This window comes from Meleagris gallopavo, chromosome 30 (assembly GCF_905368555.1).
Source record: "Meleagris gallopavo chromosome 30, MGAL_WU_HG_1.1, whole genome shotgun sequence".
Classification (NCBI taxonomy): domain Eukaryota; kingdom Metazoa; phylum Chordata; class Aves; order Galliformes; family Phasianidae; genus Meleagris; species Meleagris gallopavo.
Window position 1 is genome coordinate 998,229 of NC_139433.1, and position 23,100 is coordinate 1,021,328.

Here is a 23,100-nt window from a genome sequence, read left to right on the forward strand (position 1 = left end):
CCTGCCACAGCAGCAACTGCCTTTAATTATGCATGAGATAATTAACTTGATAAAGTCTTGGATCATTAATCTGCGCGGTGCTGAAAGCTGTTTTCAGTACGTGATGACGAGCTTTTAATTTATTGCTCTGATTATGGCCCTTACGTCCCCTGCCTTCCTCTCCTCACCTCACCTCGTGCTGTGGGGACCTGATTGACCCACACAGACACCCCAGGGTTGGTGCCTCACTGCAAAGTGCACGTCTGCACTTGAGCTTTGTATTTCTGTTCCTGCTGCTAGGCGTGTCCTCAGCTGAGGACCTGCTGTTTGCAGCCTGATGCCTAGAAGTGTCCTCCCGATGCAGTACCCCTCGCTGTTCTGAGTGCTGCTCCCTTTCTTTTTGTTTGGACACCTGCTTTTATGCTTTTCGTGTGTCTCCAGCGGGAGCTGGGGGAGATGTGGCTGTAAAACACATCTGCAGCAGGGCAGCACGGGGCCAGGGAGGCTGCTGAGAGCAGCAGAGCATCGTGTTCCCTCCAGCACAGATACCCAGAGCAGACTGGCTTGTCTCTTAAAATCCTATCTTTCTGTCTGTGCTGAAAGGAGCCTCGATGCGATACGCACGGACACGCACAATGAGAGAAGATAAGATGTCATTATGAAGCCTGGATGTTGCTGAAAGCAGAAGATTAGCTTGATTCTGAGCACTTGGGATGCTCTGAACTGTAATCTTGCTCTCTAATTGTAAATTGTCCATCAGCTTTGCTGCTTAGACCTAACCTATAATGAAAATAATTCTATTTTGAGCTTTGCTACCCCTTAATCTCCCGGGTAGGCAGCGTGCTGGGGAAAGCCCTCAAGGTCGTAGAGCTCAGTGTGCAATGAGCTAGGGCTGAAAACATCATCTTTTTCCTCCCTAGTACTCATTATGTAACGAGCCCCTGATAGAGCTTTCCAACCCTGGTGCCAGCGGCTCCCTCTTCTATGTCACCAGCGACGATGAATTCATCATAAAAACTGTGATGCACAAAGAAGCTGAATTCCTCCAGAAGCTCCTTCCAGGCTACTACATGGTGGGTATCACCCAGCACCTGGGATTTGGGTTTGCAGTGGCAGTTTTCCGTCCCCAGCCCTACACAGAGCACATTGTCCACCCAGGATTCTTGTGGCATGCCTGCCCTGTGCCAGAGAAGCAGCAGCGCTGTGTCACGCAGCCAATCCCAAAGCAAAAACCCTGCCAAGTATTTGCCAACAAGCAGTAAATTAGAACCAGAATCTGCTGCCTAGAGAGGTGTACAAACCAGGAGCTGCCTGTCTGCATACCTGCATTGAAAGATCCAGCTCTAGAGATGAGGGCACTGAAATTCCCTTAGTTCAAAGAATTTTGCTGCTATACCTGGCTGGTGCAGAGCTGCGAGCTGCCTGTAGCGCTCCAGTGCCTGTGGGTTAGTGTAGGGCTAGAGCCTGATCTCTGCTGTTCTTGGGAAACCCGTTCAGTGTGAATGAGGAGGAAGCAGAGGATGTTCATCCCGAGTTCCTTTAGAGCTGGGAAGCGGGGTTTGCATTCTCCTCATTCTCCTTGGCTGCCTCTTGCTTTCAGCTCACACTGCAGCACACTGACGAGGAGGGCTCACTCCTGCACCCAGCTAGGTGAGAGGAGGTGAGAGTGTGAAATTCAGTGCAGCTGTGCTTCTGCTGTCTGTCAGAAGCTGTCAGGTCTGTCCTCTCATCACAGCGTGCAGAGATGTTCTGTTTCCTTCCCAAACTTTGCCAAAGCTGAACAAGCAAATCACGTCTGTCATGTCATTCCTAATAATGCAGCTGTCTAAAAAAAGGACACAGTAGTTGAGCAGGATATCCGTGCTCTCTGCCCATCTGTGTGTTTTGTAAAGCGGCTCTCCAGAAGGAGGAGGAGAAAATTGATGTTGTTTTGTTTGAAATTAAAAAAAAAAAAAAAAGCAACAGCCTCCCCCCCCCCCCATGACCCTGTTTATTCTGGGCTGGAGAATGGCTCTTGAATTCTGACACTTCTGAAGAGTTGAAGATAGCTGTTATTTTTAAACTTGAAGTTCCCACTTATTTGTGTTTTTCTCTTCCAGTTTGGTTTCCCTTTTTTAGCTGCTGTTGATGGGGAAAGCAGGGAATTTCCGGACTTGGTTATTTGCCCAGAGAGCTCTGGACATCCCATTCCCTGCACTCAAGGCCCAGTGGTATTTTCAGGTCCTACAGTCACTGAAATGCAAGAGTTTGTCAGAGGTGTAACAGTCAGCTCTTATGTAAAGTTCAGAAAATCTCTAGGTGACGAATGGTTGCTTCATTCGCGCTCTCTGTGTTGGAAGTCCTGCTCCAAATGACCTTTCCTGGTGCTTTTTCCACCCCTGCTGCAGAACCTGAACCAGAACCCGCGGACGCTGCTGCCAAAGTTTTATGGACTGTACTGTGTGCAATCGGGGGGCAAAAATATCCGCGTGGTGGTGATGAACAACATTCTGCCTCGCGTGGTGAAGATGCACCTGAAGTTTGACCTGAAAGGCTCAACCTATAAACGCCGGGCATCCAAGAAGGAGAAAGAGAAGTCCAGCCCCACGTACAAAGACCTCGACTTCATTCAGGACATGCCCGAGGGCCTGATGTTGGATGCAGACACCTTCAGTGCGTTGGTGAAGACGTTGCAGCGAGACTGTCTGGTAAGGAGGGGATGATTCAGGGACTGGGATAACAGAGCTTTGAGTGTGGGGAAGACTGAACGGCTGAGAGTATTGCTAATCTGCTAACCCCAAAGGAGAAGGCCCTCTGCTGCTCTTCATGGTGAAAGCAAAGCAGTGGAGTTGAATCTTGTGGCAGTCTCAGAGGATTAAGACGTCCTTTCACCTCGGGCATCAAACTGTGGCAGTCTTGCCAGTTTAGCCAGGCCCTTGGGTCTAAATACATTTTCCTATGTGATGTGCAACAGGTATTTATCATAGAATCACAGAGCGGTTGGTTGAATGGCACCTTAAAGCCCAGCCCTGTCTGGGCTGGCTGCCCCCCACTAGCTTGGGCTCACAGAGCCCCGTCCACGGCCTTGGGCACCTCAGGGATGAGGCACCCACAGCTGTCTGGGCAGAAGCACCAGTGTTCTTCTCACAGGTAACGTGCTGCTTGTGAGCCTTCAGCCCTTTGGGTTGTGGGGTGGCCAAATTGTGCAGAATCCAGAGATGTTTACTAACCAGAGACATTCAAGCTCTGGCAAAGCAGCTGTTAGCATGAGCACGGATGGGCTGTCCCGTGTTTCGGGGTCTTGCTTTGTTTGGACTGCTGACTTGCGCCTTTTTGTCCTTACTCTTAAATTCTCTACTAACTTGCAGGTTTTGGAAAGCTTTAAAATCATGGACTACAGCCTGCTGCTCGGTGTCCATAACATAGATCAGCAAGAACGGGAGCGGCAGTCTGAGGGAGCGCACAGCACGTCGGATGAGAAGCGTCCCGTGGGGCAAAAGGCACTTTACTCCACTGCCATGGAGTCCATCCAGGGTGGGGCTGCCCGGGGGGAGTCCATAGACACAGATGACACGTAGGTGGAAACCTGGGCTCCTCCTGCTGTGGGGGGGCAGAGTAATTCTCAAACTGAGGGCTGCTTTCAGCTCTGCTGGGGTTGCGGCTCTGCTGCCTGAAGCCATCCCAGCACGATCAGCTGTAACTGATGGAGCAGTGCATCAGGGTCTGCCCCATCTGTGGTCCCTGGGGGCTGGGGGTTCCTCCTGGCTGTCCTGCTGGCCCTTTGCTACCAAATGCTGCAGTTTGCTGTGCTCGCTGCTGGCAGCCACACTCCGTGGAACCAGCCGCTCCGGTTTCAGTGGAGGATCGGTCGCAGTGGAGCCAGGAAATAATTTAGTGTTTCCATTCTTTCAAAAAGCATCTCTAATTGTAGTGGCCTGCCTTATGCTTGCGTGCTTCTGTTGTGTGCTGGTGCTGCTGTACCTCTGGCTGATATTAAGGAATACCTTTGTCCTTACTGACCTGCTGCCCTTTATAGGCAGCTCGTGCTAATTTGGAACTGATCCAGTCCTCAGAATAAAATATTCCTTAGCTAAGAAAAATCCATATGGTGCTCTCTAGCCCCAGTGGAACTGTTGTCATGTTGTCATACAACACAGGTGCTGTCCTGATATCTCACATTTGGTGATCTGGGCAGGCAGCCCCTGTGTGAGATAGGCTGGGTGGGTAGGTGCTGCTGCAAGGTTTTGTTCTGTCTGGCCACCACATCTGAGCCCTCCTTCCACTGCTGTCACCTCCCTTCCTCAGTCCTGGGGCCTAACAGCTCTTTTTAAGTCTATACTCACCGTGGCCTTGTCTCACCTGCAGGATGGGAGGAATCCCAGCAGTGAATGGCAAAGGAGAGCGTCTCCTGCTACACGTGGGAATCATAGATATCCTTCAGTCGTACAGGTAGGTGCCTCTGCAGTCATCTGTCCTCTAAGTGTGCTCCATCTATTTTAATACTGAATGAGAGCAAGAAGATTTTCCTCTCCTGAAGTCTTTGATGGTGTGTAGGCAGGCTGCCTAAAGCTGTCTGATGTGTGTTGGGAGAGCTGGATTTTGATCTTGTCCTTAGAACAGCTGGTGACACCAAGCTGTTTGCCTGAGGTATCATGAGCTGTTCTTAAAGAAATTCCCCATCACTGTGCCTGGGATGGGCAGCACATACTCAGGGAGGGAGGGTGATTTGCTTCAGATCTTGCTGCCCTGCTCCTCCTTCCCTGGAGGGTTCCCAGGCAGTCCTGGCCCAACTGTTGGTGTGCTCTGCTGACCTCTTGGCTGGAGCAAAGCTATGCTCCAGAGAGCAGGGATCAGCAGCTCAGTGAGCACTCCTGTGCGGGTTATGGAAGGTGGCTCTGACACCAAGCGCATGCCTGGAACTGAATCTTTCTTCTTCTCTCTGCTTCTTCCCTGAAATTAGGTTCATCAAGAAGCTGGAACACACCTGGAAGGCCCTTGTCCATGACGGGGTGAGTGCAGGGGGTGCCCTCAGCAGGTTACCTGCCTTGGCTTGTGCTACTTGGTGCCAATTTCCTTGCTATGTATAGTCCCTAAAGTGGTACATTTGAAGCTGATGAAGGAATAGTTCTTGCCTCTTATGCCTCCACAGCGGTGTAGTACAACTTATTCCCAGTCAGGTTTTCTTGCACACTCCACCTCCTCACACGCTTAGCTGTCATGCTACCAGCTCTCCTCCTCTGCTCCCATCTGTCATTTTCCTCCTCCCTGTGTTAGCAGGAGCTGTATGTGCAAGGCTTGTGTGTTCGTGTGTGTGATGAGGAACGTTGCCTTGGCTCTGGTGGTCGACTGTGGTTCCTCTGCAGTAAGCTGTCTGCTAATAAATCCCTTGCAGTGTTTCCCTGCTCCCTCATCTCCAGCAGCAGCGAGGTGTGTGTTTACAAAAGACCATCCTCTAGACATAGGAACTATTTGCCAGCATTGCATATCCAGTCTTCCCTTAAAAAAGTAATGCAGAGGAGAGGTGGAGGTGCTAAGTCATAACAGCACAGTGACATCAGAAGCAGACACCAGCTCCATTAAAACAAAAAGTACAAAATATTTGAGGAGCCTGGGGACCCTTGGCTGAATGTTGGTGTCCGTGTGATATGCAGCTGTAGCCAGGAGTGCTTTAAATGTCAGCCAGCAAAACCAGAAGAAATTTCACACATGTAATCAAGTCTATATTTGAGAAATACAAAAAGTCTATAAAGGAATAAAGTCACCAAAATCCATTATAAAATTACAGCAGGAGAGTAATCAAATGCAATCAAATCAAAGGCAGTGCTTCAGGCTTATTTATAGCATTAATCAGATCATTTCAGCTAAGCCTTTCCATTTTAAGGATCTATCAGTGCTAAACGCTGGAATAGAAAAGATTGCATCGGCTGCTTTAGAAATTCTGCCTTGAGGAGTAATTTTAAAATGAAACAATGTTTTTCTTGCCTTTATAGGACACGGTGTCAGTACACAGACCCAGCTTCTATGCAGAGAGATTCTTCAAATTCATGACCAACACAGTGTTCCGAAAGAATTCCTGTAAGTACGGGGTCTGTGTCTGAGACACAGCCTTGTCCCCATCTCACTGCCTGTGTCCACACAGAGTATTTCTGGGCAGGATTCTGGGCAGTGGCACAAAACTGCAGAGCCCTGGGGTTGCCGTGGCTTTCTGTAGCCAAACTCCTGTCCTGGAGCTCTCCAGGCAGTGTGAAGCAGGCAGGGCCATCTCTGTCCAAGGGAAAGGTTCCTTTGGTCTGACTTTTGCTGGTGGTAATTCCCTCTTCTCTTTCACTCTTCTCCTCCAGCTCTGAAGTCATCTCCCTCAAAGAAAGGGCGTAGTGCCTTGCTGGCTGTCAAGACTTCTGGTCCAACAGCTGCGTTCTCAGCTAGCCAGCTCCCCTCTGAGAAGGACGAAACGCAGTACGACCTCCGTGCAGCCAGGAGCTATCCCACCCTTGATGACGAAGGTAATGGCCTGGTTGGTGTCTGATGGCTGTGTGATCACCCTCCATTTCCTAGCAGTGCTCCCTTTTCTTGTTGAGCTCCCCGTTCTGCACCAAACACATGCCTTTCTTGTCGGGTAGTTCTTCATTCCCTGTCTTGCAGTGCTTTGCAGGTGCTAAACTTAACCAGGACGGGGGGAAGGTAAGAGTATATTGTTTTGTCGCAGTGCTAGCAGCTGGTGGATTGGGAAGCAACTCCTCTGCATCCCAACCAAATCCCTTTTCTGCAGCACTGTATGGTTCTGCAGTAAAAATGGCTGCTTGCGTCACTGCTGCAAGGCAGGCTCTGCCAACTGGCACCAGCAGTCATAGCCCAAATGCAATCAGAAGGTTGGGTTTTCCACCTGTAGAAAAAATGGGACTGAGAACTGCACGTCTCTGGTGTTTGAATGGGTATAAAGGGGAAGATCTTGCCATTGGGAGAAAAAAGATGAATGGATCTGGTTCTTTGCCTTCGCATCGCTTCCATCTGGGCTGGATTTACAGATGGTTGGTGAAAGGTTTCTTGAGTGTGTAAGTGTTAGATTTCTACCCGTGCAAAGCAGTGAGCACTCGATTCATCTCTTAATTCACTTGGATATTTATCTCTGTCAAGCCAAGCCTTTAATCCAGCTTTGGTTACCAGTGAGATGTCTTCCTTGGCATTACATTTCCAGTAGTGTCTGTCTGTGCTGGAAGTGGTGCTTACTGGCTCTCTCTAGAGGATGCTTTGGGATAAGCTGTTGTTTTCATGAACTCGGCTCAACTTCTTGCCTGTTTGTGCACTCACATGGGGGAACAGCCTCACACGGGGCTGCAGCAGAAAAGGAGCTAATGTTTGACCTGCTTATCTTTCTCCCTCCATCTCTCCTGCCCTGCGCTTCGGGCCAGCAGGCAGACCAGACCTGCTCCCCTGCACGCCTCCTTCCTTTGAGGAAGCCACCACGGCCTCCATAGCCACAACGCTCTCTTCAACATCTCTCTCTGTTCCTGAGAGATCCCCTTCGGAGACATCGGAGCAGCCTCGGTACAGGTGAGCTCAGTGCCCATCCCTGCTCCTGCTGCTGCTCCCCTTCGTGCCGCAGCTCTCAGCAGCCTGCCCTGTGCTCTGCAATGCTAATGACCGATTTTAATTAAATCTCTCCTGGGAGCAAGCAGACACAGCTTTGATGGGATTAATTATTGCTGGGAGAAGTGTCAGCTGTTAAGTAGAACATCTTCCTCACGGGGTGGGGAGTTAGATTTGGGTGCAGCGTAGGATTTCTGTCTTAAATTCCCCCCTCTAACTCTGCTCTCCTGGTTTCTTTCTGCAGGAGACGCACACACTCCTCAGGGCAGGATGGCAGGTGAGAAACGTGCCTCATCCTCACGTTTGTCCCACCTCACCTGTGCAAAGGCTTCTTTTCTTGGAGGGCTGAATGTGCATCTTAGCAGCCCCAAGATTTTGAGGTGGTTCTCTGCAGGACGATGAGATTCTTCCTGCATCAAATGAAGCCCCTTGATTGCAGTTTTCATTACAAGCAGATCTCCCAGTGCTTTGCAAGGAATCATTAATATTACTCCTGTTATTTGATGGGAAGGAGGACAACTGGATTTAGATGTGTTGTCCAAATGTAGCCACTCAACCAGCTTTAGAATTAAGCATAATTGTCCCTTACGTCCCCCTTTGGATAAGCAAGCCTTAAAAGTTGGAAAGTTCCTCCCCTGTGCATCTATCTGGACGCAGTGGACGTGTATATGGGAGAGGCTCTGGCACTGTGAGCGCACTCAGACCCCAGAGAAGCAGCTTGGATGCTGCTTAGTGTTCTCAGAAACTTGGGAGTTGTTTTTCCTGCCTGTGGCAATAGGTGGCTCAGAGCCAAGGGCAAGGTGGGACAAAAATCCCTTCTGCATAAGAGTGTCCAGATTTAGAAGCTCTTATCTTGTAATTATCTCGCATACTTTTGCACCAGTAAAAATAACCCTGTTGCCTGTGTCAGCAGGACCCGAATGAGGACCTGGCTTGCTGCTGGTTCTGCCCTAGTTTTTTGGTACATCTTGTAAGTGTTGTAGTTACAAGCTTTGAGGTGCATCTCAGAAACTCTCCCTCCTCTGTCCCTGCAGTCAGCGTTTGGTGCTTCAGGGGAAGGAAAAGGACACTGGGAGAGGGGAGTTTCCACCACCTCCCAGGCATCTCCCCCCGTTCCTAGTTCTTACTGATTGTTGAGCTTCAGACCACACAGACTGAAACAATCCTTTTCCAGGGTATTTCTTAATGAATCTTGGTACGTTCCTGTCAATGGAAGGTGCAAGAGGCAACTTGCTGCTGGTTTGCAGCACCCGCAGAAGTGGCAGGGGAGCTGTGAAGCTCCTCTGCTCCTGCCAAATCCACTATCTGAAACTGCTGAAAATTAGAGATTAATGGAAATTAAACTCAAGCACACCTGTGTCAAGACCCACTTGGCAAAGTGCAGTGACTTCACCTGAATTGCTCCAGGCACCCTCACTGTAGGATGAGGCTGCTCATCTGAAAATAGGTCAGGTGAACTGCGTCCTAAAAGTAGCGGTGCAGGGAGCGGAGTGACTTGGGCAGGGGTGGATGTCTGTCACAGACTTCCACAGCTGCAACCACCCCATCTCATTGTGACCCTCTGCTTATTTTTTTGCCTAGTTTCTGTATTTCCGGTGCTGGTGTCTGTATCCTCTCAGCTGAAATGAAAAAGCCCTTCACCAATTTGCTCAAGCTTGAAACGTGGCAGACCTCTGACTACCCAGATCTGCTGGAGAACTCCCTCTGGGTTTAGGAAATGCAGCCCTCCAGCAGCTGGATGGGAGCGGTGCTGCCTGCTGGTTCCAGCTCTGGGACTGAGCAGAGCCAGCCAGGGATGGAGCAGAGCTGGCCAGAACCGCTTAGAGACATGGAGACCGTGCCCTTGGCTGGGCAAATGCCAGCTCCTCCTTCCCAGGAGGACTATAGAACCAGCCCTGCTAACACAAGCAATTACTTTAATAGCAAGAGGTATTAAATTGAAGACTGCCACAAACAGCTCCTGACTCACAGATAAATAGGATGTTAACCCTGGAGTGAACCTCAGTGCACCAGAGCTACAGCAGAGGTTGGAGGCTTTGGCTCTTGGGAGGACATATTGATGGATAACACTGGGATAGATCTGGGCACATGTTTTCCCCAGAGGCCAATTGTCCTTTTTCCTCCTGCATTCAGGTTGACATCACCCATCCTTTCTGCAGCACAGGCTCATGAATCCCTTTCCTCTTGTCCTCTTTTTTTTTTCCCCAACTCCACAGTGCCAAAAACCAAAATCTGATGGGACTGATCCTTCCACTGGGGAATTTTGCTCACCCAAAACCTCAGTCCTGGCAGGTCTGGCTAAGCCTTCCCGTGTTTCTTCTGTTCCCAGGTCACACGAGGAGGTGCGAGTTGAAGAGGAGCTTCAGCAGATCAGTGTGGAGCTGGAGCCCAAATGTGATGTTGAGATCGTAGCTCCCGAAGAAGACGACAAGGAGTAAGTGTTTGGGAGCACTTGGCAGAGCCCTGCCCGGCACCTTTTTTTTGTCTGTGGCAGCTCATGCTGATTTTGTAAGGCTTCAGCTTCCCTGGGGAGACTGGTCCCTTCCCAGACCTGATTCTTTCTGGGTGTTAATGCAGAGAATCCCCTGCAGTTCCTCTGTGATTAACCACTCAGTCTTGCTTGCCCCCCCTTTCTGCCCTCACTGACCAGACGCTGTTGTTTTTTCCCCCCTTCAGAGAAGCAGCTTCTTCAGCCTGTGCCATTGTAATGTCCACAGCTACAATAGAGGTGGAGACGGCCAGCCAGGCCTCCGAACCAGCCAGCCAGGCCTCGGATGAAGATGACGTGCCAGTCACAGACATATACTTTGTAAGATACCTCTGCCTGGCCCCTGAGGGATGGAACAGGGTTGTGTGGATGAGGCTGTAATGTGTTTCAGGCAGAGGGGTGCGTGGGGCAGCGTCTGCCCTACACTGTGCTGAGCACCTTTACATCTCAGTGCTGAGCAGGGTTTGGGAGTATGCAGGGGATGGGAGTAACCCTTGGAGAACTCAGCACGGCACCTAGAGGGGCTGAAGCACGTGATGCCACTGCTGTGGATGTAGTCGTAGCTGTGCTGCTCTATCTGGAAGGAGTGCTGCTGAAGGGCTCATGTAGGGCAGTGTGTTCTCTCCTGGGACAGGCCAGGGTGAACGAGGGTGCTGCAGAGGCCCCCCAGCCAGGGCCCCGAGCACAGACACACCGTAGTGGAGCGGAGGTGGTTGTGGTGGGGCTGACCTGGGGCTCTTGTGAACTCTGGCTTTTCCTCTCCCTGCAGGCAGATGCATTAGGTGGTGCAGTGGAAGTCTAGTACTGAGACAGGGAGTAAGTGAGGTGGTTGCTGTTGGCAGCAGAGTGCCGTTGAGCCTGGGGCTGTTTTCCTCAGCCAGCTTCCACAACGTCTGAGCAGCTTCTGCAGAATGGAGAGGAGTTTTTAGGAACGTGTGCCTGCTCTGTGGATTCCCAGAGTGGAGCTGAGGGTCTGACCCATGGCAGCTCTCCCCTACATCCTGGCACCGGAACCTTTCCATTAAAAGAGGTGCTCTGCTCCAACTTGCATGGCGGTGGAGTTGAGCTGTGCCCTGTGGGCTCCTTCAGGCTACCCTGAAAATGGCAACATTTGGCTCTCCCTCTGCTCGTGTGGCCCTGCTGCAGAGCTGCTCACTCGTTGCCGAGTCATTTGGAGGCTCGTGGGAGCTGCAGAAGGAATCAATTTTACAAGCTTGTCTGTTTTTGGGTTTTTGTGCATGCTGTTCCAAATGCAAACAGCTCCCTCTAACACTGGCTGCTCTTTCTTTGCCTGTGGATGGCAGCTGTGTGCAGGCTGCCTGCAGATCCTGCCTGTTCCACTGGCAAATGTCTCCTAGCAAGAGGCAGCTCCCTTCCTCCCTGTCCATGGGCACGTGGACTCCCCTCAACTTCCACGGGGCTCCTCTCTATCCAGAAGAAACCATTTGTGTGCAGTGTGTGCTCACAGAGAGCCTGACTGACTCATCAGCATCTCATACTTCATCTTGAGTCCTTGAGTTAAATGTGTGTTGTGTGCTGTGGAGTGTTTGTCACTGCTGGGATGAAGGGAAAAGCTGATCTGGGTTTCCCGCTGGCAGTGGTGGCTTTTCTGTTTGTTTTTTTTTTGTTGGAAAACCACTGGAGCTGAAGCTCAACCGAGGCTGCACCCAAATGCAGCAAGGCTTGGAGCCCAGCTGCCCCTGCGAGCACGCTCCAGGAGCGATGACGGGGGGAAGGATGCTACGTGCAGAGGATGATTTGTCAAGTCCTAGGGGCCCATGGTCTGCTTGTTGAATTCAGCTTCCAAAAGAAGAGCACTTTATCTCCCTCTCACTCTCAGGGGAATAAAGGTGCAGAGATTTGTCAGGCACGGGCACTGCTATTCCCACGCATGGCTTTCCTGCCTGCTGATCCATTCAGGCCTGGAGTTGTCCAACCCCTTGGTTTTTTTTTGCTTTCTCTTCCATCCTGTCTTTCACATCATCTTTCTGTTGTTTTTGTTTGTTTGTTTGTTTTCCCCTCTGTTTCCTTTCTCACCTCACTTACCCCGGGGCCATGCAGTTCACAGATGGGAGGTACTGGATTTACTCTCCCCGTCAGCGCAGACTCCGAACCACCTCGCTTTCCTCCAGGACTGTAAGTGACCATGCTAGCACGTAGCAGAGCTGCAGCTTTGAAACACTGGGGTCATTGCCCAGGGATGCCATGGTTCTGTCCTGTGTGACCACTGGGAGTCAGCCCAGTAGAAACAGGGAATGCAGATCAGAGCTGCCCAAGTCAATCTGTCACGGATCTCACAGAAGTGAAGACTCAGCCCTACTTTTCTGCAGGCTGTGAGGGCACAGCTTCTAGCTTGGTATCGCCCAGGACAAACCTGCAGGGAGCAGATCCGTAAAGGTGGAGGCACTTGGGCATTTATAGATGGTGTTAGGCACGGCCCCCTTGGCCCGGGAAACCAAACTGGGTTCCAGAGAGTCTATGAAGATGTTTTGAAACTACTGTTAAGCCAGTTTTGGCCTTTTAGACCTGTGGCCAGTCCTCTTTCTGGTGGCAGCTTCTAAATCTGAAGGACTTGAGAGTTACTGATGGATTATGGATGGTTTCTGCTCTCCAGCCCTTGCTGTTATCACCCACGAGCTCCCTCCTCACCACGGGTCTTTGATGAGCAGTGAGAGTTTCACTTCCAAAAGATGCAGGGAGGCAGCTCAGCGTTGAGGGGCTGCACCCAGAGCTCTGGGTTTTGGTATTCCTCTTGGCTGAGTTTTGGGAGGGCTGCTGTCTTCCTCAGAGGGTGATGGCAGCACTGTCAGAGCCTTGGTACAAGCATTTGTTCAGCATGGTCTGAGCAGTGCCTGCCTTGGAGCCAGGCTGGGCAGCAGAGGAGGCATCAGGCAGGGTGCATGGGGAAGCAGGGGCAGGAGCATGCTCTGAGCTCGGCTGCTAGGATGAGGAGAGGCAGCCCCAGCACCAGCAGGGTTAATGCTGAGCACCGGATGCTCTTTTTTTTTTTTATCTCTCCACTGGGTTTGCAGCTCCCTGCATGTGTCTGGGCTCCCAAAAGGCTCTCAAAGAGGCTGGCTGGAGCATGTAGTTCAGTTGGGTTGGGTGAAAAAAAAACACAGGATGTGCAGCAGGCTTTGTGCTGTGCTGAGCGTTGCTGTGCCTCCAGCAGAGCCCTGCAAAAAGCTCCAGGCAAGGTTTTCTGTTCCTTCCTTCCTCCCAGCGGTCTCTGCTCACGCAGCTGCAATTATTGGTGGAGTTCAGCGTGCAGAGCCCAGTGCTTCAAAGCTCTTCAAAGCTCCTCCAGCTTCTTGTAGTACCTTGCACATTGTAGATGGTTCCCAGGCTGGGAGCCTCCCCCAGGCTTCTTCCAAGCATCCCATTCCATTTTTCTTCCTCTGTAAGCCTGGGCTCGGCCAAAGAGGGCAGTTTTCCTCCTTCAGGCACAGAGACACCTCTGGAACCAATTGCAGTAGAAGATTCCCCCTTAGGAACCTGTGGCCCTTGAGCCTGTCTGGGCTTCTCAGCTGAGTTGGAGGCAGAAGTGTGTTTGTCCCACTGATGCCCAGTGCTGTGATAAGCAGCTCACTCGATGCATATCCCCATTCCCTTATTTTTTTTCCAAGATCCAGTTGTATTTTGCCTTCTGTGTTGTACCCATTCTCATCACCACCACTGTGTCCAAGACTGTCAGTGAAAACTGACTGGTTCCTCTCTGTGGCCACCATCCACCGTGATCCAACCCAGCACCTGCTGCCTCACTTGGCCTGCAGGGAAGGGGGAAGGCATGGCAAACCAGGTCAAGTTCCACTGTAAAAGCCCTCCAAGGTGCCAGCTTGTAGCACACCAGGGGCTCAGGAAGTGGGGTTGGGAGCTGGGAGTGGGTAGCAGGAATGAAGAGCTCCATCACTGCCCCTTGGTAAGTGGCTTCCCATGTCTCCTGGTTTCTCCGGGTTGATGCTGTGGCAAGGAGCACCCGCAAAGCCCTCACATCTGTCCTGCAGTGGGGGAGGTTGTGCCATCCTCCCTGGAGCAGGGTGCAGTGCCAGCTGCTGGTGGCAGGGAACAGGTAGGTACCAGCATGGAGCCCCAGCACTGAGCCCAGGTCTCTCCTCCGGGCGGACAGCTGTTCTTACTGTATTGTTTCCTACTCTTTTATTTTCTCCTTTTATTTTTTCCTCTTCTCTCCTTTGCTCCCTGCTCTGCTGCTGCTCTCCTTGCATTCTCCCCGCCGTCTCTGGCCACTCTGGCAGCCGACAGACGAGAGGAGTTGGGTTTACTCCCCGCTCCACTATAGCGCTCAGCTCCACTCTGTCTCCGATGAGGAGAGCGATACAGTAAGTGTACGAGAAACACGTGCCGGGTGCCTGCTGTGTCACGGTCACAGCGTGGGCTCCCTGCAAGCTGAGCTTGCAGAAGGAGCTGCTGTGGCCTCCGTGCAGCTTGGGGCTCTTGCATGGCTGCAGCGGAGCCTCGGCGCAGCTCTGGCAGCAGGAGAGCTCTGCTGTGCCGGCAGAGAACCCATTCAGCTCAGCAGGGGTTGAGTGTAGGGAAAGTTTGGGGTCTGCAGGTTCTCCAGGCGTGGCGGTGGTGCTGGGGGTCGCAAAGCAAGCAGGCTGCCCTCCTCACACCTGTTTGGTTCTGGGGATTTGGTGGGCTCGGACCAAACCCAGCGCGGAGCAGATGCTCGGCTGTTGACTCTCTTTTCTCTGCCTCTTGCAGTAATCTCTATGCAGACACAGAAGCCCCAGAGAGCAGCGATTCCCTCTGCAGGTCGATGTGTTCCCTTTTCGTTGATGCAGCCGTTCCAGTGGGATGGGGAAGAGCTTGCTGACACCAGTTCTGCTGCACTGCGGGATCCCGGGCACTGCGTTTCAGACCGGAGCAAAACTATAACCGTCTGTTCTACTTCTCCCAGATGTGGGCAGCGAAGAAACCACCCACTCACCCACAGCTCCCAAGGGAGGCATCCAGCTGGGTGTAGAGAATCCTGGGTAGTAACACCGTGTTTTCCAGACGTGCACTACCGTAGCTACCTATCCATGTGTAATACTGTGAACCTTTTTAATTTTTTAATCATGTATTTATTTCTTTTATCTTTGCACACAGACAGCACAAATGTGCTTTTTTAAACATTTAGTTTACTGCACTTTTTTTTTCTTTTTTTCTTTTTTTTTTTTTTTTTGGTCGGTTGGGTTCTGTTTGTCGGTTTGGTTGGGGTTTTTTTTTGGGTTTTTTTTTTTTTTTTGGTTGTCATGTATCTGTGCATCAGAAAGGAGCGTGAGACCTCACTGGAGGAGGTAGGAGCACAGCGCTGGGGAAGGCAGGGAGCGGAGTGGCTTCACTGGAGGAAGCAGCAGCGTGGTCTGACCTGCTGATGGAGTCAGGAGGTTTAAGGCCAGGCAGACTGCTGCAGTTTTGCTGAGTGACCTAAGGCAAGTCACCTAACCACTCTGTGCCTCGGTTCCCCCGTGCTACGGGTGTGCAGTTCCCACTTCTGTTCAAGCACTTACACCCTGGGATGAAAGGTGCTATGTACATGCAATGTATTAAAGGCCATTGAGTAGAATTGCTCCTATGTTACAGTAGTAACCATGCCAATTCACTTGGATCCAAAAATTGCTAGTGACTCCTCTTGATCCCTAACACCGAGTGGGGGAAGCAAGCGACTCCTGGCAGTGCTGACGTGCTCACCTCGGCTCTCCGGACGTCACGGTGGCTTCTGCCTTCACCTGCTGCTGTCACCCGCTGCTGTCACCATTTCTCCGTGCTCAGAGCCCACATCTTGTAGTGGCCGCTGGCAGACATGGACAGATGAGGACTGGGCACCTGCAGGGACTGCTTTGTGGAGGGACATTCCCCGCTCTGCCCGGACCCCGCATCCTGCTGGAGCTGCTTGGGACCTCACGGGTGTATCTGACTGAAGTTCCACATCTGACTGACTTTTGGGGGTTACCAAATGTTGGGTTCACGCATCTCCTCCGTACCTCAGGGCAGCCGGGGGGGTGCACACGTGGATGTGTGCTGGAGGCAGGAATGCGGGCAGCACTGTGTGCACAGACTGTGGGACGAGAAGCTGGGTGACTCGGGTGCTGTTGGGAATGGCTGCTTGGGATGTCTGAGACACGGACAGTTTTCTCTTCATGGGCTGCAGGCTTTAGCCAAGAGTTGGTGTCACTTGGCAGTGCTCGGGTTGGGCTCGTCCTTCTGTCAGCTGAACACCTCTTGAACTCCAGCAATTTCATCCTTCTCTCAGAGAAGTGAAACCCTTTAGCCAAGATGGAGCCAAGTCTTGTGTGCTTTGCAAGTTTCACTTGAGAGAGGGTCAGAATCTCTTTGTTCTCATTACAATCTTCAGCTGTCCTTAGGATTTGTTGTAGAGGAGTGCGGGGGGGAATCCCTCCTCCTGGGGCTCAGTCCCCTTCCAACTGTCCCCACAGCAGCACTCAGGACTGGTTCACTGAGGTCCCAGATGGTAAGGGGCTGGTGGGAAACTGTGAGACAATGATCTGGGGAAGTGTGAAGGATTGTGTCCCTACAAGTGGGGGACCCAAACTTCCACCCCACCCTGGGGATGCTGAAGGCTGTGCAGTGTGCTGCTCTCAGAGTGCAGGTTGGGGGTCCTGCAAGCTGCTGCCCTTAGGTGTATCCATGTAGTTACCAAGTAATCTATCAGAAGTCCTTTCAAGGCTCTCCCCTTTCCGTCGCTATGTGGCATCCTTCCGTGACAGGCTGGGGAACAAACAGCTCCTGAGCCCCCTGTCTCCTTGTGCCAGCCCCGGGTGCTCAGAGCAGAGGGGAGGTGGGAGTAGTGCAATACCTACAGACTAATGTGCCTCTGAGCTGAGAGCAGGAGGCTTCAGAATGCCCCAAATCCAGTTTGGCCAAGCCCCACCTGCCCTAGCATCTTGGGGTGGGCCAGGCAGGGCTTTCCAAGCTGCCGCTTACAGATGGTGTAAGCATCACCAAGCTGAGGTGGAGGCTCTGCTCCTTCCCTCAGCATCCCGCTGAGCGGACTTTGCAGGCTGGAGTCAGCGTGGGCCCAGATGTGGGGAAGCCCAGAGGATCTCAGCACGTTCATTCCGAGCGTTGTCCTCCTTCAGGGGCTTTGTGGGACAATCCTGGTGCGTGCGATCCCCTCCGGCTGGGGGTGAGCTGTGCCAACATGGGGGCAGGAGGAGCCTTTTTGGGGGATCTCCTCATCCCCACAGCCCTGACAGTGCTAGGGAGCAGCGTGTGACCAATGGATGGGACGGGATGCAGCCGGGGCTGTTCTCACTGCTCTTCTTTTTTGGGGGGTGAAGACCTCATGGGTGGTTTTGTGGGTTTGTTTTTTTTTTTCATTTTTTCGTTTGTTGTTTGGGTTTTTTTGTCGTTGTTCCTCCGTGGGGGAAAGTGTTTGGGTTTTTTTGTTTGTTTTTTTGTTTGTTTTGTTTTGTTTTCCGGAGAACTGTACGTCGGTGCGATGTGTCCTCGGCTCTGTGATAAAGCATTCTCTATGTGCTGTACACACAGCGAAGTGTCGGAGCCTTCCTGCCCGCCCCGCGCCGCAACTGGGGCGAGGAAAAAAGAAAAAAAGAAAAAAGAAAGAAAAAGAAAAAGAAAAAAAAGAGGGGGAGAGAGAAAGAAAAAAAGGGGGGAGGGAAAAAACCGAAAACAACCGGCCGTCGTAGGCCCGCCCCCGGCCCCGCCTCCACCCGCAACCAGCCGGGCACCGCGCGGCCTCGGAGCCCCGGCTGGCCGCGGTATGGGGTCGGGATCGCGGAACCGAGACCGGAGGGACCGAGAGAGGAACCGGGAGCGGTCCGACAGTGAAGGGAAGCGGAGCCGGAGCAGGGGAAGGCGGAGGGAGGAGAGCTCGGGGTGAGCGGGGCGGGCGCTGTGGGGAGCGGGCCTGGAGGTGGGAACCGGGGCACGGCCGGGCCTGGGGCTGGAGGGAGGCGGGGGTGGGGCCTGGGCCGGGACCGGGGCCGGGGGGGAAACGGGGTCTGGGGGGGAAATGGGGCCCGTGCGGCCTTGCGAGGATCCGGGCCCCGTGCGGCCTTGTGTGGGACCAGGCCCGGTGGGAGCAGCAGGCCTCGGCCTGTCAGAACCGGGCCCGGTGCGGCTGGAGAAGCTGGGCCTTGTGTTTGGACCGGGCTGTGACTGCTGGGCCTCGGGCAGGCGGGGAGCCGGGCCCCGTGCTCAGGCCCTACAGAGCCTGGGGGGGAGTTGGGCCTCGGTGCGGCCTGGCCTCGTCCCGGGGACCGAGCCTTGGCGGGGACGGGACGCCGTGGGAGGGAGTAGGCCGCAGCTGGGCAGAACCGGGCCTGGTGTGGTTGGGCTCTGTGGGGGAAACTGGGCTTTAAGTTGGGAACGGGGGCGATAGGGCTGGGCTGTGCTGGGGGGGAACTGGGCCTCGTCCTGGGGCAGGCAGGGAGCTGCGCCCTGTGTTTGGGAACTTGTGGAGCTTTGGTCAGGAGCTGGAGCCCACTGCATCTGAGCCTCATTGCGGGTAGAACTGGGCCCCGAGCTGGGCTCAGCTCCACCAGTCGGCATCATGCAGTGCTGAGGGGCTCAGCTGGATCACACCAGTCGTAGCACCGGGGTGGGATGAAGGTACGCAGAGACCCAGCACCTCTGGGTGGCTGGGATGCTGTCACACTGCTGTCACAACCATCACAGAGCTCCTCAGAGGGCTCAGCCCTGATGTGCACACAGTAACGCAGGAGCTTGGAGCAGTGCTGTGTGTGCTACTAACACCGCTCGTGGGAATGGGGTGCATTGTAGGTCGTGCCATTCTGTGTTAGGGGAGGCATTTCTCTCCTGAAGCGCTTCTTTGCTGCAGAGCCCAAAATCAGCAACCAAAACGTGAATTTCCCCCCCTAGTTCTGATTCCGACGATGAAAGACAGAAACGGAAGAAGAAAAACAAAAGCAGAGACCAGCACCATAAAAGCCAAAGGAAGCACCGCTCGCGGTCCCGGGGTCGTTCCTCTGACTCGAGTGCAGAGCGAGACAGGAGGCGAGCACGGAGCAGGGACAGGCGGAGGAGGAGGGCTGGCTCCAAGTCCTCCGTGTCCTCGGTCAGTTCGCCCTCCCCACCGCGCTCCCGGGGCCAGGAGGAGTCGGGGCAGCAGCTGAGCCTTCAGGAGCGCTTGAGGATGAAGGAGGAGAAGAAGAAACAAGCTGCGCTCATGAAGGCATTGGAGACACCTGAGGAGAAACGAGCCCGCCGGCTGGCCAAGAAGGAGGCCAAGGAGAGGAAGAAGCGGGAGAAGATGGGGTGGGGAGAGGAGTACATGGGTTACACCAACACGGACAATCCCTTTGGGGACAACAACCTACTGGGCACGTTCATCTGGAGCAAGGTGAGCGCTCCATCCACGCCTGGTTGTCCTAAAAGGCAGCTCTGCATGTCAGCTCAGAGGGCACTGTGCTGCTGGGGCTGCGCGGGATGGGAGCACAGAGTGGGGCGTTAGGAGGGCCCTTTTCTTCAGGTGGGAACCTCTGGAAACTAAAGGGAGCCACATGAAAGCAGAGCTCTTGAAGATATCAGCTGGGTGTTCCTGTAAAGCTCTGTGGGTTTTTCCTCTGTTCTCTTAAAGACAAACGTCCACTGTTGGATTTAGGATGAGGAGTCAGGTCTTGGTGCAGGAGGGGTTCCCAGGTGGTGGTCAGCGCTCACGTTGCTGCTTGCCTGCTGGGGTGACTCACTGGGTGAGCTCAGGTTTTACTGGGAGGCTGCAGGAGTAGCGTTTGAGGGAGCTGGGGATCTCTGGCAGGCTGAGCTTGCTGGAGCAGCAGAAGTGGGTGGATGCAATGTTTGCTGCCCCTTGAGAGGCTGAAGGAGGTTGCTTGGTTTCATGGCTTCTCTTGGCTGCTCTGCTTCAGGCACTGGAAAAGAAGGGGATCAGCCACCTGGATGAGAAGGACCTGAAGGAGAGGAACAAGCGAATCCAGGAGGACAATCGCCTGGAGCTGCAGAAGGTGGGATCAGTGTCCCTCTCTCCCTCCTACTATCTGACATGGACAACCCAACTCTCCCAGCTGCTCCCAGCCCAAGCTGAAAGTTCCCTTGTTCTTTCTGGGGGAGCCTGTAAGATGTGAGTGCCGCAGTGTGCTCACTTCTGTTCCGGACTGAGACTTTCTCCTTGGGGCTGAATCCAGCTTTAGGATGTGCTGACAAGGACAAGTGCCAAGTCACAGAAGCACTTGGTTGTACCCTGTGTTCCCTGTCCTCCAAAGGGCTGGTGGGCTCTCGGGGAGCCTTGGGGTGATTTCAGGGGCTGAGGGGGTTCATTGAGTATGGTGACAGCGGTGTCCTCGGATGGGAACCCCGCAGGAGGCCCAGCAGCCTCACTTCCCTCTCCGCCCCCGAGCAGGTGAAGCAGCTGCGCCTGGAGAGAGAGCGGGAGAAGGCGATGCGCGAGCAGGAGCTGGAGATGCTGCAGAGGGAGAAAGAGGCAGAACACTTCAAAACCTGGGAGGAGCAGGAGGACAACTTCCACCTGCAGCAGGCCAAGCTGCGGTGGGTGGGCAGTTCTGCGGGGACAGGCTGGTGGGGAGCAGGGGGTGGCAGGTACTGCTCACAGCCTCTCTGTTCTCACCCAGGTCTAAGATCCGGATTCGGGATGGGAGGGCAAAACCCATCGACCTTCTGGCCAAATACATCAGTGCGGAGGATGACGACCTGGCTGTGGAGATGCACGAGCCATACACCTTTCTGAACGGCCTGACTGTCTCTGACATGGAGGATCTGGTGGAGGACATCCAGGTACCAGGGCTGTCTGCAGGGTGGCGACACAGGGCTTCCCTCCTTGAGCATTAAGCATCAGCGGGTGGCTGAAGTCCTGGCTGTCCTCTGCCTGCAGGTTTACATGGAGCTGGAGCAAGGCAAGAACGTGGATTTCTGGAGAGACATGACCATCATCACGGAGGATGAGATAGCAAAGCTCCGCAAACTGGAGGCCTCTGGGAAAGGAGGACCAGGTAAGTGTGAGTGGGTGTTGAAGGGAGTGCGTACAACAGGTAAAACAGGCACAGGCCCTGTTGCAGGCTCGCGGGTTTGCAGGGGTTTGCACGTTGCTCCTGGCACGGATGGAGGCTGCGGATGTGGCAGCTGTTTGGTGCAGCCCAGGAGTGCCTGGGTGCAGGAGTGCTCACAGGCTGGTAGCCCTTTCCCACCTGTTCAGGGGAGCGGCGGGACGGCGTCAACGCCTCTGTCAGCTCGGACGTGCAGTCTGTGTTCAAGGGGAAGACCTACAACCAGCTGCAAGTGCTGTACCAGGGCATCGAGAGCAAGATCCGGGCGGGAGGGCCCAACCTCGACATCGGGTACTGGGAGAGCCTGCTGCAGCAGCTGAAGGCCTACATGGCCCGGGCCAGGTGAGAGCGGGGCCCGGCCCCTGGCTGGGGGTGTGAAAGGGGACAGCAGTGGGTGTCCCAGCCGTGGCTGTGCTGGCTGTGACCTGACTGCTCTCCTCTCGCAGGCTGCGGGAGCGGCACCAGGACGTGCTGCGCCAGAAGCTGTACAAGTTGAAGCAGGAGCAGGGTGTGGAAAGCGAACCGCTCTTCCCCATCATCAAGAGGGAGCCGGCGTCCCCCAGCGACAGGTATCAGCCCGTGGGGAGCAGGACTGTGCAGGCATCCCCTGTGGGCACGCTCCCATCTGTCCCCAGGCAGACCTCAGGGAGCACAGCTGCCACCTCCATCCCAGCTCTTTTCTCTCTTCCCCGCAGGTTGGATGCAGAAGAGAGCATCGTGGTGCAGCCGGGGCCGTCCTCAGAGCCAGAGGCTGAGCAGGACGTGGAGGTCAAAGAAGAAGCAGAGGGGGAAGCCGTGCTGATGGAGGAGGACCTGATCCAGCAGAGCCTGGACGACTACGATGCAGGGAAGTACAGCCCCCGGCTGCTGGGCACCAACGAGCTGCCCTTCGATGCCCACGTGCTGGAGGCGGAGGAGGACGCGCATCGGCTGCTGCTGCTGCGCCAGCAGCTCCAGGTCACAGGTAGGAGAACCGTGCCGGGCTCGGGGGGACATACAAGCACTGGGATGCAGGGCTTGGAGGGAGTGCTGCCCTCTGGGTGAGCAGGAGGCAGGGCTGGAGCACGCAGTGATGGCTGAGGTGTGCCGGGCGGCGAGCGGGACGCAGCTCAGACTGCTGCTGTCCCCATGGGTAGCTGGGTCAGGTCCTTCCCACTCCCAGCTGCGTCATCGAGCAGCTTGGGCTGCAAACAAGTGGGCAGGATATTTTGGATGCATTTCCCAACCCTGCATCCAGCACTCACGTCTCGGTGTCCAGCTCTGCTCCCCCAGCCCGGCCCCTTCCTTCCACATCCCACAGCACAGGGCTGACACTGCAGGGCCGCCCCTCACCTCCCTTCCTTGCAGGCAACGCCACCGAAAGCGCCGACGACATTTTCTTCCGCAAAGCCAAGGAGGGCATGGGAGCAGACGAGGCTCAGTTCAGCGTGGAGATGCCTCTGACGGGCAAGGCTTACCTCTGGGCAGACAAATACCGGCCCCGCAAACCGCGCTTCTTCAACCGCGTGCACACGGGCTTCGAGTGGAACAAATACAACCAAACCCACTACGACTTCGACAACCCCCCGCCCAAAATCGTGCAGGGCTACAAATTCAACATCTTCTACCCCGACCTCATCGACAAACGCTCGACGCCGGAGTATTTCCTGGAGGCCTGCCAGGACAACAAGGACTTTGCCATCCTGCGCTTCCACGCCGGGCCTCCCTATGAGGACATCGCCTTCAAGATTGTCAACAGGGAATGGGAATATTCCCACCGCCACGGCTTCCGCTGCCAGTTTGCCAACGGGATCTTCCAGCTGTGGTTCCACTTCAAGCGGTACCGATACCGCCGGTGAGGGGGGCTCATCCCTGCTCAGCCGCCTGCAGCCTCACGCTGACTGTTTTCCTCTCCTCCTTTGCGTTTTATCCCGAGGGACTCTGAGACTTTGGCACAAATAAATAGGGGCTGTTTTACGCCACGGTGTCCTGCGTGTCCCCCCCAGCTGGTGTTGTGCCGAGCAGCACTGGGGGCTGCACCGTCCCCACCCCTCTGTGCCGACA

General features: G+C 54.1%; 2 protein-coding genes across 4 annotated transcripts in view; both read left to right on the forward strand.

Annotated features, from left to right (window-relative positions):
- Positions 1-17,547, forward strand: part of PIP5K1C (phosphatidylinositol-4-phosphate 5-kinase type 1 gamma) — a 33,990-nt gene extending 16,443 nt beyond the window's left edge. Inside the window, exons 6-19 of one of the 3 annotated variants that reach the window (XM_085212018.1) lie at positions 900-1,052; positions 2,367-2,666; positions 3,327-3,532; positions 4,324-4,407; positions 4,919-4,967; positions 5,949-6,033; positions 6,300-6,461; positions 7,368-7,509; positions 7,790-7,822; positions 9,875-9,979; positions 10,222-10,354; positions 10,803-10,849; positions 12,095-14,370; positions 14,756-17,547. In XM_085212018.1, coding sequence (XP_085068144.1) covers positions 900-1,052; positions 2,367-2,666; positions 3,327-3,532; positions 4,324-4,407; positions 4,919-4,967; positions 5,949-6,033; positions 6,300-6,461; positions 7,368-7,509; positions 7,790-7,822; positions 9,875-9,979; positions 10,222-10,354; positions 10,803-10,835 — 1,485 coding nt within the window. In that variant the 3' untranslated portion in view covers positions 10,836-10,849; positions 12,095-14,370; positions 14,756-17,547. Of the gene's footprint in view, positions 1-899; positions 1,053-2,366; positions 2,667-3,326; positions 3,533-4,323; positions 4,408-4,918; positions 4,968-5,948; positions 6,034-6,299; positions 6,462-7,367; positions 7,510-7,789; positions 7,823-9,874; positions 9,980-10,221; positions 10,355-10,802; positions 14,371-14,755 lie in introns of all 3 variants that reach the window. The other 2 variants (XM_085212019.1, XM_085212021.1) reach the window with 2 other exon arrangements.
- A 144-nt stretch (positions 17,548-17,691) lies between these two features.
- On the forward strand, positions 17,692-23,013 carry CACTIN (cactin, spliceosome C complex subunit). Its single transcript, XM_085212017.1, has 10 exons — positions 17,692-17,896; positions 18,902-19,382; positions 19,906-20,001; positions 20,397-20,542; positions 20,626-20,788; positions 20,886-21,003; positions 21,207-21,399; positions 21,504-21,626; positions 21,753-22,021; positions 22,405-23,013. Exons 1-10 carry the CDS (start codon positions 17,781-17,783, stop codon positions 22,893-22,895), a joined length of 2,196 nt encoding a protein of 731 aa, XP_085068143.1. The 5' UTR covers positions 17,692-17,780; the 3' UTR covers positions 22,896-23,013.
- Positions 23,014-23,100: the final 87 nt, after the last annotated feature.

Excerpts from the sequence above, each read along its gene's own strand:
- CACTIN (XM_085212017.1), top strand. The coding sequence starts at position 17,781 with ATGGGGTCGGGATCGCGGAACCGAGACCGGAGGGACCGAGAGAGGAAC. Across the intron at positions 20,002-20,396 it reads ATCGCCTGGAGCTGCAGAAG|GTGAAGCAGCTGCGCCTGGA; the intron begins GTGGGATCAGTG and ends GCCCCCGAGCAG. Across the intron at positions 21,400-21,503 it reads GCCTACATGGCCCGGGCCAG|GCTGCGGGAGCGGCACCAGG; the intron begins GTGAGAGCGGGG and ends CTCCTCTCGCAG.